The 14,887-nt window shown below is 29.3% G+C and overlaps 1 protein-coding gene across 2 annotated transcripts in view; it reads left to right on the top strand.

The window, feature by feature from the left end:
- The window catches only part of LOC125067186 (peroxidase), a 52,897-nt gene extending 45,535 nt beyond the window's left edge, over positions 1-7,362 (top strand). For both annotated transcript variants that reach the window (XM_047675621.1, XM_047675620.1), the window contains 4 exons: positions 280-430; positions 3,998-4,196; positions 5,142-5,250; positions 6,553-7,362. In XM_047675621.1, coding sequence (XP_047531577.1) covers positions 280-430; positions 3,998-4,196; positions 5,142-5,250; positions 6,553-6,625 — 532 coding nt within the window. In that variant the 3' untranslated portion in view covers positions 6,626-7,362. The remainder of the gene's footprint in view (positions 1-279; positions 431-3,997; positions 4,197-5,141; positions 5,251-6,552) is intronic.
- The last annotated feature ends 7,525 nt before the right edge of the window (positions 7,363-14,887 follow it).

The following is a 14,887-nucleotide window of genomic DNA, read 5'->3' as shown; positions in this document are numbered from 1 at the left end:
CTCTTGTTTTTAATTTTGAAATAAATTATAGAAAAAAAATATGTTTAGTTTTTTATATGGTTTATAATTTACAATTTTGTAGTTATATTTTTACTTATTAATATTCATCCTCGATTTATTAACATTCACACTTTGCTCATCGTTGAAAGCTGCTGAAATAAATACACACCTACATAAATACATAACGCCTATCTATATCATACAGTGTGATTTTTAGATTCTTAAGTAAAAAGTGTAATAAATATTCCCAAACTCCTTTACAATGTATATTTTTTACAGGCGTAATAACACTTTCGGAGGAGACCTTCGAGCGATAGACATTCAACGCGGTCGCGACCACGGTCTCGGTAGCTACGTGAGCACGCGAGCTGCCTGTGGCCTCCCCGTACCTCATACCTTCCATGAGATGTTGGACTTTATATCAGCAGAGGTAAGGTATTTATTGATTTAACAGCTTTTATTTCCGTGAATAAGAAAGTCTCACGTTCCTTTCTTATTCACGGATAATATTTTCAAATACATTTATTCTAACGTGTTTTTGAAATCGATAGGGTTTAGTGAATAATTTTAGGAAAAAACATCAAGTACTTCTTACACCGAATCTAAAATGGCTTTGCCTATGCTCCTGTGAGTTCACTAAGTCACTCCACTACATTAGATTGGTGAACATAATGAATAAAGCGTAGTAATGTAGGTACTCCCTTCGACCATTTCAGTACTAGACTAAGTTGTTCAAAATGACCATTCCTATAGGATATATTAATGGCAGAATATTTTAATGCCAGATGTAGTAAAGTTAAACAAACCCTAGATTAACATTTTCGATGCGGTTTGCTAAATTATAAGACAACCGTTCTACAGAAATTTCTTGATTAAAAAAAAAATGTTCATTTATATAATACAAAAAATTTCCACTCACTCGTAATTAAGTCCACTGTTCCACTTTAATTTTACTTGTATCCACCGTCCCACATTGAAGCAGCTTGGTGAAATGAGCTCCGAATTTTCTCGTCAAAGAACAAGTCTTATTCCAGCAGTGAATATTTTCAGGGTTTACTTTGACACATAATGAGCTATCAACAGTGATTGTATTCACAGATTTGTTTCATTGAAGCATTTAAAAGGTTACTCGAACATAATTCGTTTTAATAAATCGTTAGAAGCAGACAAAAATACAAAACATTATATTTTCTCCTATCCTCGTGTAATTCATCAGAAATCTAAAGAATTTCTAGTACCTACATCGAATCAGTTGAAGGCTATTAATTTACAATGTCAAAGTATGAGACAAAACTGAATTTACTGGAAAAGATTCACTTTTATATTTTCTTTTGAGATAAAACTAGATGCTGTAATAAGAATTTTTATTTCGCCATTTTTAAATCAGCTTATTGTTCCGTATAAAAGCATATAGTTTACATACCCTTGACTTCAATGCCAGTTTTTAGTGTTCATTTATTCGATTCAATGATTCAAAAAGATCTTTATGGATGAATGACGCCTTTAAATGATTATTAAGAAGGCTAAAAACAATAAATATATACATATACATTTATATACTATGTGAAACGCTAGAAAAAAATGTCACGTATTTCCCGATAAAAAATATTCTCATTGTAGTTCGAATTTTCAAAAACATCGACATACAATTTTTACTGCGTGTGCTTTTATATTTTTATTCAGCAATTCTGTTGCCAATATTTTCTAATACAAAGAGACGTTTATTCTTAAAAAGAATTTTAATTAAACCAAATATATATTTTAAACTATTAATAATTTGACTTATGGTATCTCTTTTGAAAACTAAACCGACCTTTAATGTATTGCTGCTGAACATAGCCCGACTATGAAGTTTAAATGATGGAAATTATCTATTATATTGAGCCGAGATTGGCCAGTGGTTAGAACGCGTGCGTAGAAATTTCGGCTTCAAGTCCAGGCAAGCACCACTGAATTTTCATGTGATAAATTTGTGTTTATAATTCCTCTCGTGCTCGGCGGTGAAGGAAAACATCGTGAGGAAATCTGCATGTGTCTAATTTCAACGAAATTCTGCCACATGTGTATTCCATCAATCCGCATTGGAACAGCGTGATGGAATATTCTCCAAACCTTCTCCTCAAAGAGGGAGGAGGCCCTAAGGCCTGGGCTAACCCAGCAGTGGGAAATTTACAGGCTGTTAATGTATCTATTATAACATGCGACCGCACCACAATATGTATGACGTATCATTCCGTCATACATATTGTGGTGATGGTGATGTGTGTTTGTGGTGTTTGGTTTTTTAGATAATTATTTTTAACAAAACTATGCACTATGAACTCAATATATATAAATAAAAAAACAGTTCCCAAGCTATTTATTTTATACGTAGATTAAATAAGATGGATGATTGAGTAGATTTTCAGTTTCAGTGTCACATATCTGATAACAGACCCCACTACTAGTACCGCCTTCACACGAGTAGTAATTAAGAGTCGAAATGGTTTTACCATTTATATTGGATTGGAAAGAAAAAACTTGGCTTTTTTTTGAGTCAAGAGTCTTTGTTGCACCAAAATTTTATTACAATCAGATGACTGATTCATATTTATTTACTGAGAAAGTTATAGTCGGTGTCTTTATAGTCGATAATAACAGAGTTAATATTTTTTCTTTCGACAAGTGCAGGTTTTCTTACGTAAAATATTTGAGAACAAACATACTGTAGTGCTATTCTGTAAGGACTCACTTTGAATATTACTCGGGAAATGTTGGAAGCAGACTTGCAGTGTAGTGTAGTGTAGCTTTTTGATACGTGTATCATATTTTGTATATTATATTTATTACAGTAAATATTCCACATTTCACATTTATATTTCCTTTCTAACATTTCACAATCGAGTTTACTATTTACGCGTGTACACTATTCTTTAAAAATATCTCCCGGAGGTGACTATAAAGTATTTTTAGAATAAATTCAATTATTTAAATGATTTGAAATATTTATCAGTCGTTTAATTAATTATTAGTATTAGATTATTTTATTGAACGTATGTATATATTTGTACGTGAATCTTATTACTATATCACTCAACCATAATCTTTGTTAAAACCACGAAACGATTTCTAATGGCCTATCACATAATATAAAAACCACTTAGATTGAGGATACAGACGACGAGTAATGACGAAAAAATAAAATAACCGGACAACCATTAGCGATACTAAAAGCGTTTCTAGCTGAGTAATTTGACGTTAAATATCATCTATTTTGTATTTTTTTTAGATCTACAAATTTTAACACTATGTATGTACATCACATATCGCTTCCCAATCACTAAAATATTGAAATTAATTACCTGAAGCTTAATTTTTTACATTAGCAGCCTGTAAATTTCCCACTTTTCCTTTTCCTCTAATGCGGCTTGGTGGAATACACATGTGGCAGAATTTCGTTGAAATTAGACACATTCAGGTTACCTCACGATGTTTTTCTTCACCGCCGAGCACGAGATGAATTATAAATATTTATTTTATTTAAATAGATAACTATATTTAAACTTAACGGGATATTTTATTTGTTGTTGCAAATTGAATAAATTTAAATGTCATTTAAATGAGTCAGTAATTAATATGATGCAGTGTTGTTAAACATTTTCACCAATTTTATTTAAATAAGCCCAACATCCCATTATGTATGACAGAATTATGCGACATACAGATACTTTCGTGTCGCATGTTATAATAGATAAACTTCGTCTATCAAATATTTATTAATACTTCCTTGAAGGTAGGCCCATACTTAAACTCATCTGGGTAGATGCTACCCACTAAATTTTACCACGAGACGGTAATATTTATTATTGTTCCGGTTCAAGGGTTGAGTGAGGCAATGTAACACAGGTACACGGGACTTATTAACATCTTAGTTTTCAACGTTACTGGCGCAATGGTGTTGTTAGGAATAGTCTACATACTTAAAAAAAACTCTTTATAATTGTAATTTACCTTTCAGAACGTCGAAGTACTCAAAGCTATCTATGAACATCCTGAAGACGTGGACTTGGTTGTCGCTGGATCGCTAGAGCATAACGTTCCTGGCGCACAAGCTGGACCAACGTTCCTCTGTATCCTCACTGAGCAGTTCTATCGTACACGAGTTGGCGACAGATTCTTCTATGAGAATGGTGATCCAAGTATAGCATTTACACCAAGTAAGTTATTTTGTAGTATTTATTTCACCTGAAATTATTTTCGAATATAGAAGATACTACTTAGTTTAAAATGTTATCAGTACATTAAACTATTTACACGAATAAAAATACTTTCATTACTTTTTAATGTTAAACCTTAAATAATTTAACACAATTTATTTTCAAAATTATTTTAAATATATATTTTATACAACCATATACCTAAATATATTAAAATAAAATCTAAAGACTTCCAATATACATTTAGATGCTTTGAGATTTAATACAGGTTATAGCATTAAAGTTCAGTCTTACACGAAAGCAAATTGAAATTTAATAACATTTTCATCCAACTAACGGAGAATATTCTTTAAAGTGACATTGTCTGGGAATATTAAATTCTTGCTTCATTTTTCTGTTACGCTTCAATTATTATATTAAGTAAAATATATTACGACATTATTTAAAAAAAATGCACTTTTTATAATAATATTTATTTTTGAAGTTAATAAATTTAAATTTTAGATTATAATTTAAAAGAAATCAGTTAAAAGTTGTATAATTTACAAAGAAAAACCAGTAAGAAATTTAATTGTTTCCTTTTATACTATTTTATTATTATTCAATAGATTAAATTTATATATCAGGGATTTAAAAATACTGGAAATCAACAAACACGAACTCCTTTACCTCCTAGTTTTATAATGGATATATAATTAAAATAATATTTTAGAGTTAAGTGTTATATTTAATAATGGTATTAAAATATTCAAAACAAAAATATTTTTCAGAATTTTACTACTGAGACGATAACTCTCGTTAAGTTATTCAACTTGACTTGTGTTGTGTAATAAATTATACTGATATAATATTCAAATAATTACTTAAGTATTTTTCAAATGGTCACTTTGTGAGAGAGCTAGTATGAATAGTTCCACGAATACATAACTTCTGTCTCATCCACAGGTCAGCTCGAAACCATTCGCAAAGGGTCATCAATCGCTCGTATTTTATGTGACAATAGCGACAATATCCGACACATGCAACCGAAAGCCTTCCAGCAAATTTCGTCCGGGTAAGTTCATTGCTCACTGAACTCTGTAATACGTTCGTAAGTTTAAATCTAAATGGGTTTCATAAAACTTGCTTAAATGATAAAATATGTGATTTACAATACACGTCGTTTAATTAGATAGTAGTTTCTCGAATAAGATACGTGAAATTGAAAAATTCTGAAAGAGTTATAAGTTAAGTTTATATTCAGGACAATGGAGGATCGAAAATCTATTCTCAACTTTGAGTCGTAATATCTTCGATCTCAGTAACTTTGTATAGCTCTGCCGTAAATAGAAGTTGGGATGACTTGCAATTTCATGTGATAGAACCGGCATTTACGGGACTATATATTTCAATTTAATATACCCAAAAACGATTTCTATCTGAATTAAATATAGCTGAAAAAAAATTTAAATTAGGTAATTTATTTCTATCAAATTATAAGTAAGGTTAGATTTTTAGGTTGTATAAAAAAAGTGATGATTTCTAGGAAATCGTGTAACCGATAGTAAAATTATATATTCTTTTTAAATTGAAACAACTTGTTACCAAAAAATGATTGATCGGGCACTCTAAAAAATAAATTGAAGCTTTTAGTAATTTGGGGCCTCAAAATATGTTTATTTAAATTATGTAATGAATACTTCATAATATATAAAATATATTTCATAGTGAGAATTTCAAAGATAATGTTTAAACTTCACGTTACATTAATTAATTGGTATTTTAAGCAATTTCAGGATTCCTGTGATTAGCATATTAATGCCTTCATCCCTACCCACCTTGTTTACACGAACAATAACTTATAATACAATTCTGTTTATGTTTCGTAGTTTAATAATTTTAATTGTTTTTGTATATATGTATATTCATAGTTTTATGTAATTATTATTAATCTTAATTTTGTTATTGGAACGTTTATTGAATTTGGTTTATATACCCAAGTAGATTTTACCGTATAATAATATTAAAAATATTTTGCTTAAAATAAACAAAATAATTTTATAATAAGGAAGTATAGTAAATTTACTTCGAATGTAAAAAAGTATTTCATGCAAAAAAGCAATTCCCGATTCAAGTCCATATATGAATCGGCGCTAGTCCAATGTTTTACCAACACTTCTCTATGCAAAAATTTACCACAAAAGTTTACAAATATACATTTATATTCCTATACGGGTTTATAATATAGTTCTAAGGATTTAATAGTAGATAATTAAAAATGATGAAATATTCTTGAATAGATATTAAAATCAACTGTTTCTAGAAATTAATTAAAAGCTAATTATTTGAAGTTTTATGTAATTATTGTTTTTTTCAGAAATATGCCTGTGCCTTGTGACAAATTGCCAGCCATCGATCTAAGTCTGTGGCAAGATTTTGAATTTCACTAATTTATTTTTATTATTTTCCTAATTTAATTCATGAAAATTTACCATGTTATATAAATTAATAATATAATATTGTATATAAAAATATAATATAATTGTATAAATGCTATGTAAATGAAATTGAATGGGAGTGAAAGAGAAGTTACGAAGAATGAAATGTATATAATATTATAAATTAAATATGAACTATCATAATGTAATAGCAAACAGTAAAAAATACTTTACATATCAAATTAAGGCTAAAATGAATTATGATAAGCTTTATTTTTCCTAACAATTGTTATATAATGTCAATAATAAACAGTACAATTACAATGCCCTTACATAAGTCATTGTGAATTTTAAGTGATTTTCAAATTTAATTTTAAATTTCTTGTAATATAATATCCGTAATGTTCTGTATTAGTACACACGTTTTTAATCCCTCAAAATCATAGTGATATTTTATCATTGAGGTTTTGATGTCATTATTTAATATGGCAGAAATTTTACTAGTACAAAATCATCGAGTAATTGAAAGTATAATAGTTTATATTTCTAATAGACGTAGAAATTTCGCACGCCTCTTTTAATTTTACAACAATTTTTTATGCCCCTGTAATCATATCATTCGATATAAGAAGCTACTTTTTTTTAACTATATAAACGCATACTATAAAATCTTCCCAGTTTAATTGTCTCGTCTGTTTGTATGAATGCAATTATAAATATCTCTTGTGTATGAAATGTAATTCCAAAGCAATAATAAAGTTAATAATCAGTTTTTTTCTGAATGCATGTAATTATTTGAAATGTTCTCTTCTTGTAAATAAATGTGTTATGGAATGTAATTTCTTTGTTTTACTCACAATCCTTCTGGTAAATCTCATTGACTAGGTATTGATGTGTTATTATAATATAAGCATCAATCAATTAATGGCGAGTAACTGCTTCATGATAATGATGATTGATCTTCTTTTGAGCGATTTCGATTATCATTCAACTTGATTTGTAGATTGATTTATAAACTGAAAACATCTTTGATATTAAACGACGACCTCCGTGGTCGAGTAGTGTGTACACCGGCTTTCATGGGTACGCCACTCCGAGGTCCCGGGTTCGATTCCCGGCCGAGTCGATGTAGAAATAGTTCATTAGTTGTCTATGTTGTCTTGGGTCTGGGTGTATGTATGTGGTACCGTCATTACTTCAGATTTTCCATAACGCATGTGCTTTAGCTACTTACATTGGGATCAGAGTAATGTATGTGATGTTGTTCAATATTTATTATTTATTTATTTAAATAGTAAACAATAATAATAAATATTGTAATAAATTAGTACAAATGCTTTGCTGCTAATTAAGGTCGAAAGCTATTCTAGCGTGTTATTGCGTGTAATGTGTCGTGAGAGTCGTTTAGTAATAATTATTGCAAACTCTGTCTTGATATGATTGCATTCATTAAATATAAGAAAAGATAAAGATTGTTATCTTTATTTATCCTTGGATGAACGTAAACTGAATTGGCATTTAAACTCAGAGTACTGTCTACGTTTATAAAAATGTATCTACTCAAATATATTCGCGAGATATCAAACCAATTAAAATTCAATGAAACGAAAGTTTGTCGGAACGCAGACAAGGGTACTGATGTGACTTAAGGAAAATCAAAGACATTCCGAGGAAAACGAAAGTTTGTATAAAATAAAGAAATATTTATATCCTTAGCTGAAATTTATAAATACCATTTTTGTTATGTTCGAGGGGAAGATTTTAATGAAAATTATCATTGTTATTAAAATGAAAAATATGTACTTAGGTAATTAAAATATTTAAAAAAAACTGCCTAATAGAATACCACGTTGAAAAAAATAACAGAAAATTTTACTAATTTAAACGAAATTCTTTTATGCGGCTCACAGTTGAGCGAACTGGCAGAACTCTTCACGTAAGGGGGAGTTATGAAGCCTCTAGGCGACCTCATTCTCTCTTTCTCTTTCTCTTGTACACTATTTTTAATATTTTTTTATTGAAGCTTAATTTTATTTATTGTCATTGAATTATGATATCGACCGAGAGCGTGACGATGATATTGCTCTTTTAATCTAGGAGCGCATTCAGCATAACCTGAACCATTTAGCAACAAAGCGGAACCCGCACCACCCTACTTTTTGAAGTTCATATCGTACAAATACGAAAGGAAATGAGAATGTGCCTGTGTGCAGAAATACAGGTATTGTGTGCTCTTTTATCTCATATATGGGCACACATTCAACAATGTCGTGAAAGTAAACATTCAGCACACAGATAGCATAGAAATCGTTGTTTTTCAGTAGTATATTAGTTATGTTGTATGAATACATTTTGTTTGTACCTTCAATCAATATTAACAGAGACTGAGCTGAAAGTTTTATTATAATATTTATATTAAATAATTATAATGTACCTTAGAATCCTTTAGAAAATATGTCTTTATTAATACTTTTACAAATATGAAATTAAATTCGTTTATTATTTTATAAGACAACACTATAAAACAATGTGTTATTTATGTTGGACTGCTTTTATAGTATTAATATAATTAAATTCAGATAAGTAAATAACAATAAAATAAATAATAATTATAATAGTATTCCATACCAACTTGAACAGTTACTTAAATATTACACAAATTGTATATCATGCATAAGTAATTGCCCTGGATCAGTCACCCGTTATAGTCGGGCAAATAACCAAGCAATACAGAGCACTGATTTCAGGTAAAATATATAATTAAATCATATTGTACCATCAGAATAATATATAAGTATAATATTATTTAATTTATTATGAAACAAAATCTTATCAATTGACTATATATTGCTTTTGAGCAACAGGAGGAATTGAGTTCTTTGTCGAATCTTCTTAATCGGATCTATATTCCGAACAGTTGTAGTGAAGCTACTACCGGTTCGGTATATAGGCTATAACGGCCTTTATATAGTATTTTGATTTTATTACATATACCATAATATTCCAGCTCAGCTCAGCTGAAAGAAAAATAAGTCTTTTTAAAAAAAGATAAGTGGCTCTTAAATCAATGTCATCGATTCTGTTATAACTGTTCCAAATGAAATCTTAAATTATTGCAATGAGAATTCAGAGGGCAATTTTTATTATCTTTAAATCTAAATTAACCTAAATACCTTTAAAGTGTTTTCGTTCCAATAATTCACAGATAATGTCTTAGGGATTGATAACTTTGAGCAATTTTTATTTGAACGTTCTGAATATACGCATTTAAAAACTTTTTTTGCGTCCGCGAGCTGAGATGGTTCTGTGGTTAGATCACATGCGATCTTATCCGATGATCTGTGGATTCAAACCTAGCCAAGCACAATTGAATTTTCATGTACTTAATAATTGCTTATTATTCTTCTCGTGCATGGCAATGAAAAAAACACCGTGAGAAAAACTTGTATGTGTCAAATTTTAATGAAATTACGCCAAATATGTATCCATCAAACCGCATTAGAGAAGGGTTGTGGAATTAGATCCATACCTTTCCTTCAAAGAGAGAGGAGGCTTTAGCCCAGCTGTGGGAAATTTATAAGCTCTTACTTTAAGTACGTTTAATTTTAAATATCATATATTTTAGAAAATAAAGCTTCATGGTATACTTAATTAAAATTAACAGAAAAAATAAAATCAAGTACTTTTTAATTAATCATATTTGAAGAAATTGATATGGCTATCTGAAATTAATATCTATCAGAACTATCAAAATAATCTGAATTATCGATCAGCTTCTTACATATGGAACTATTTATAGATGCTTATAAGCAAGATGCTTATAATGGTTATATAATCAGATACTGTACAAAGTTTAAGGTGAAATTCGATATCTTGGCGGATAAATGTTACCAATTAAGTTTAACATTTCCTAACCATGCCATAAATAAATGTAGCCTGTAATTATAGAAATAATTGACCTGTAAGTAGATAATCTCAAGGACTAAGGTAATAGCGATTTCTTCAAATAGAGTTTAGTTTTTTGTGTACAACCTCTATTTCTAAGTCAACGTAATTAAAAAATATTCTTAGTAACTTTAAACATTATATACTAACACTCAAAATTTCATATATATTTAACCTATGCTTTTATATAAAGCTCGTTTATTTCATCGCGGTTATCTTAGGATTGACTAAACAGTTTTAAATTTTATTGTGTATGATTGCTGACCAGATTTTTGATGACGATGATGATTTGCAGCCGTAAGGAATTTTAACCGTACCTTACATCGCTAATGCACAACCAAACTTGGGAATTAAGATGTTATGACCCTTCTACCTGTAGTTACACTGTCTCATTCGCCTTTCTAACCAGATCACAATAATACAAACAAAGTATTGCTGTTTTGCGATATATATAAAAAAATCCTTGTATAAACAAGAAAATTTCACATATTCACCTTTAGAGTATGCATCGCAGCAATATGCAGTAAATAAAGATACGCATCGTTATTTTGTCATTTGATATAACGCATAAGCCTTTAACACAGTGATATTCATTATAAGTCGTATCATAGACGCGAACCATTAAATAATATACGTCATCAACTTTGTACGTTTTCATCAAAGTTGTGAACAAGTTATTAAACCGCAGACCGTGTTCGTTCCTATCGAGAATCTGTTGAATTGTTACGTAGTCGTAATATGATTTTTTTTTTCATATTATTCATGAATACGCCATCCAGGCGTTCATAAATAAGATAATATAAACTAACTATATATATCATTGAATTCGGTATGGATCCTTCTACAATATATAATTTAAAAAAAGAGGAATAATAGAATATTTGAATATGTAATTTAAAAAGAAGGTACCGTGTTTGAATGAAATGGAAGGACTTAGTCAGCACTTTTAATATATATATATATATATATATGTTAGCTCTTGATACTTGGATAAAACTAATAATATCACGTCATATTCAGAGTCAGATTTTTCCTTGTTGATTAAAACTTCTAATACAATTGATACGAATTGCTACGTCATATACCATATCATAATAATCTTGTATTTCTTATGGAATATTTCTGATCATTATTTCAATGTATTTCGAAAAATAATAATATTGGGATTATTACAAAATATATATAAAACCTTATTATAGAATTAATAACATATTAACATTAATAAATAAAAGTTATTTTATGATTTTGTCAGTTAACTTATAAAATAAAAAATATATTTTAAGGAAAAAAATATATAACAGTATTTTTGTAGATAATCAAATGATTATAAAACTCATCAAAAAAACGCGTAGGGTGCGGTTTAAAGTCGCGTCATTGATAGGGTAGCCATGATATGGATAGCCATAGTCGGGACAGAGATCGGATGGAATGAGATTAATATGACGAGGATTACGTATAAAAAAATTATGTTAACGACTTCAATACATAAATACTAAATAAAACTCTACTGGTCAATGATAACCAATTGGAACAGTGACAAGAATGCTAACAATATTTTCGCGTTGAATCGCAAATCCACATACAGAATAAACGTAACTACATACAGAACATAATACTAGCTTGTACTCAGGCCTTTATCCCGTAAAATGTTAAAAATATTTGTTAATAAAACGGGTATATTATTATTTCATATAAAATAATGTAAACATTGAACTATATAATAAGTATTTTGGGTATAGATAATGTATTGAATTATCATATTTATTTTGTATAAATGATTTCTGAAAGTTATATTTTTGATTCTGAAATTATTACTTAATGAATAAATCATTTCCATTGTTTGAAGGACCATTATTTGGAATAGGAATTACATTAAAGAGGAGTCAGAGACTGTTTGCAAATACTTTCTTAATATTTCTCTAAGTAGATAAAGATTGAAAGAAGTAAGATCCTTTTAAATATTTTTGTGATTAGTGTGTATGCAAAGGTGCACTGTGTATACCCTCACTATCATAATCCGATTGGACGGCAAATCCGATACGATCAGATAGAGTACAGGTGCAGGACAAAATGCCTTTACGTGGTTTCCGACCGACGGGAGAGCACACATTTCGATCTTTACGACTTTAGACGGCTGTTACTGAGAATTTTTGGCCCGACCTGAGTTTTGAACGCAGAACTTCGAAATCTTCGTTCTATCTAGCCACTGGAACAACGATTCAGTCACTTATAATGTATGTACACAGCATACACATTACAAAGTGGAAGCAAATATTATAATCACTGCCATGTTAAGAGGTAGCAAGCAATTGTTAATCTTTTGGTTGATTTTGTACGAGTAAATCCGAAAGATAAACATGAAATATTACGTATAATATTATACGTCGAAGGAAAGTTGGATAATTAATTATATTTCAAAATAATAGTATAGGGAATTTTTAATTTTAATAACGATAAAAAGGTTTTAGTCGTTACTAAATTTTCCCTCCGTGAAAAACCACATCTGTTACATGTGACCCATACTTCAAACATATTTCTTCTATCGATCACTGCGGCGTTTCTAAGACGAGGGCAGTAGAGGACTACGAGTATATTAACTATCTTATAGCATTATAGGTAGAAATGGGAACGTACCGAGTAAGGGTCGCGCTAGTGAAACCTGAAATTTTAAGCGCGCTCTTTAGCCTGGTGAATATAATTTAAAAACGATTTGTTTTGCTTACGGTTTTGCCTTTTTTGTAAATAACTAGCTTTTGGTATTTTCGTCGCATTCACATTCGTAACTTATGAATTTCTCAAAATACAAATAAACTATTTCTAAGTATCACAATATTCTTTTAAATATAATAAACGGGTACCGGGTAAAGACTGTAAACATCTTAATGCAAAATCCTTTCTCAAACACGTTTTTTCGTACGTTTTCAGACGGTTTCATCATTTATAATAATATCTCTCAATCTTCAAAGTCCATTGAAATTGCGTCTCTAAAAGCCCAAGTGGATAATTTCTAATCCGATTTTCTTCATTTTTACCAATATCTGGCACGGTAAGAAATATTAACCTTTTCTTAGTCGATGTGCTTACAAAATTGAAAACTGAGATGTAATATCGCTTCAGAAATATTTATATGCCGATAATATAATCGATAATATTCCCGAAAAAAAATATTACAAAAATTTATAAAATATTAAAAGTAAATTTAATATTTTATATTAAATTATTTTTAAAATAAAAAATATATTAAAATAATTTTGTAAAGTCATTTAACTTTGAGTCGAACTCAGATGAAGGACACATTAGTCACGACATTGAGAGAAGTAGTTTTCTTATTATAAATTCGAAATATATGTTGGGAACAATGGTGTATGGATATTGCATTTTATTTCTTCCCAAAACAAGATTAAATTTGTTGCGGGTAGCTAAGCTTGCAATTAGCTGACTAACGGAATACAAAGAACCAAAAAAGAAATAATTGTATAATTTAAAAAAGTTTTTTTTTTGTTTATTTGTAAAATATATATAAATAGAAAACTAAGTTTTTTATACTAACGTAAACGACCATTAATTACGTCGCATCGAATACTTATAATGGGGTCACGTGTGTAAATTTAATTAAGTAATAGTTTAACCACAAAAATAGCTCTTTGAAAAAATGAGATGCTAACTTCGTAAATAAATTATATCTTATTCGTAAATAATTTAATCGCAATTCATCAAATTTTAAGAATTTGACTATATATTGGTCGAAATATATGGAGAACTACCTATAACTACTACTACTACTAACTAACTAATATAAATGGATTTTCAATTTAAAGATAAAAAATATTAAAATTATTTAGAAGCAGCAATAGTGTAATTTTAGTGTAATTCTGACTTCGTTTTGTTTATCCTATAGATCCACGAAACCCCAAAATTAAAATTTGAACAACTTTTTACATTGAAACAATCAAAAAATATAGTAACAATAATACTTGAATTTGTTGATCGGTTGATTTTTAATGAATTTTAAATAATAAGAAAAAAATAATAAATGTTGTTATATATATGATACTGTACAGATAACATCTGAACAGTTGGTGGCTTTACTTTCCTATATATATAAAAACCCGCACTGACCCCGCCTTTTGTTCCAGCTTCAATCTACATCATACTTTAGATCATCCGTTATCAGATTTAATAGAAATCCTATTAAGTACGGACCCTTGACACCCGTCCCGAACACTTTACATTGGGACTTATATTAGCCAATTCGCTTGCACAGTTGACGCACACACTCATAGTTTTCAGAGTCCGCGTTGCTTAAGTAAACCAGTCAACCCGCACTAC

The sequence above is a fragment of the Vanessa atalanta genome, chromosome 11 (assembly GCF_905147765.1).
Source record: "Vanessa atalanta chromosome 11, ilVanAtal1.2, whole genome shotgun sequence".
In the NCBI taxonomy this organism is placed as follows: Eukaryota; Metazoa; Arthropoda; class Insecta; order Lepidoptera; family Nymphalidae; genus Vanessa; species Vanessa atalanta.
Note: the sequence above shows the minus strand (reverse complement) of the source record. Positions and strands in the feature narration are given on the sequence as shown.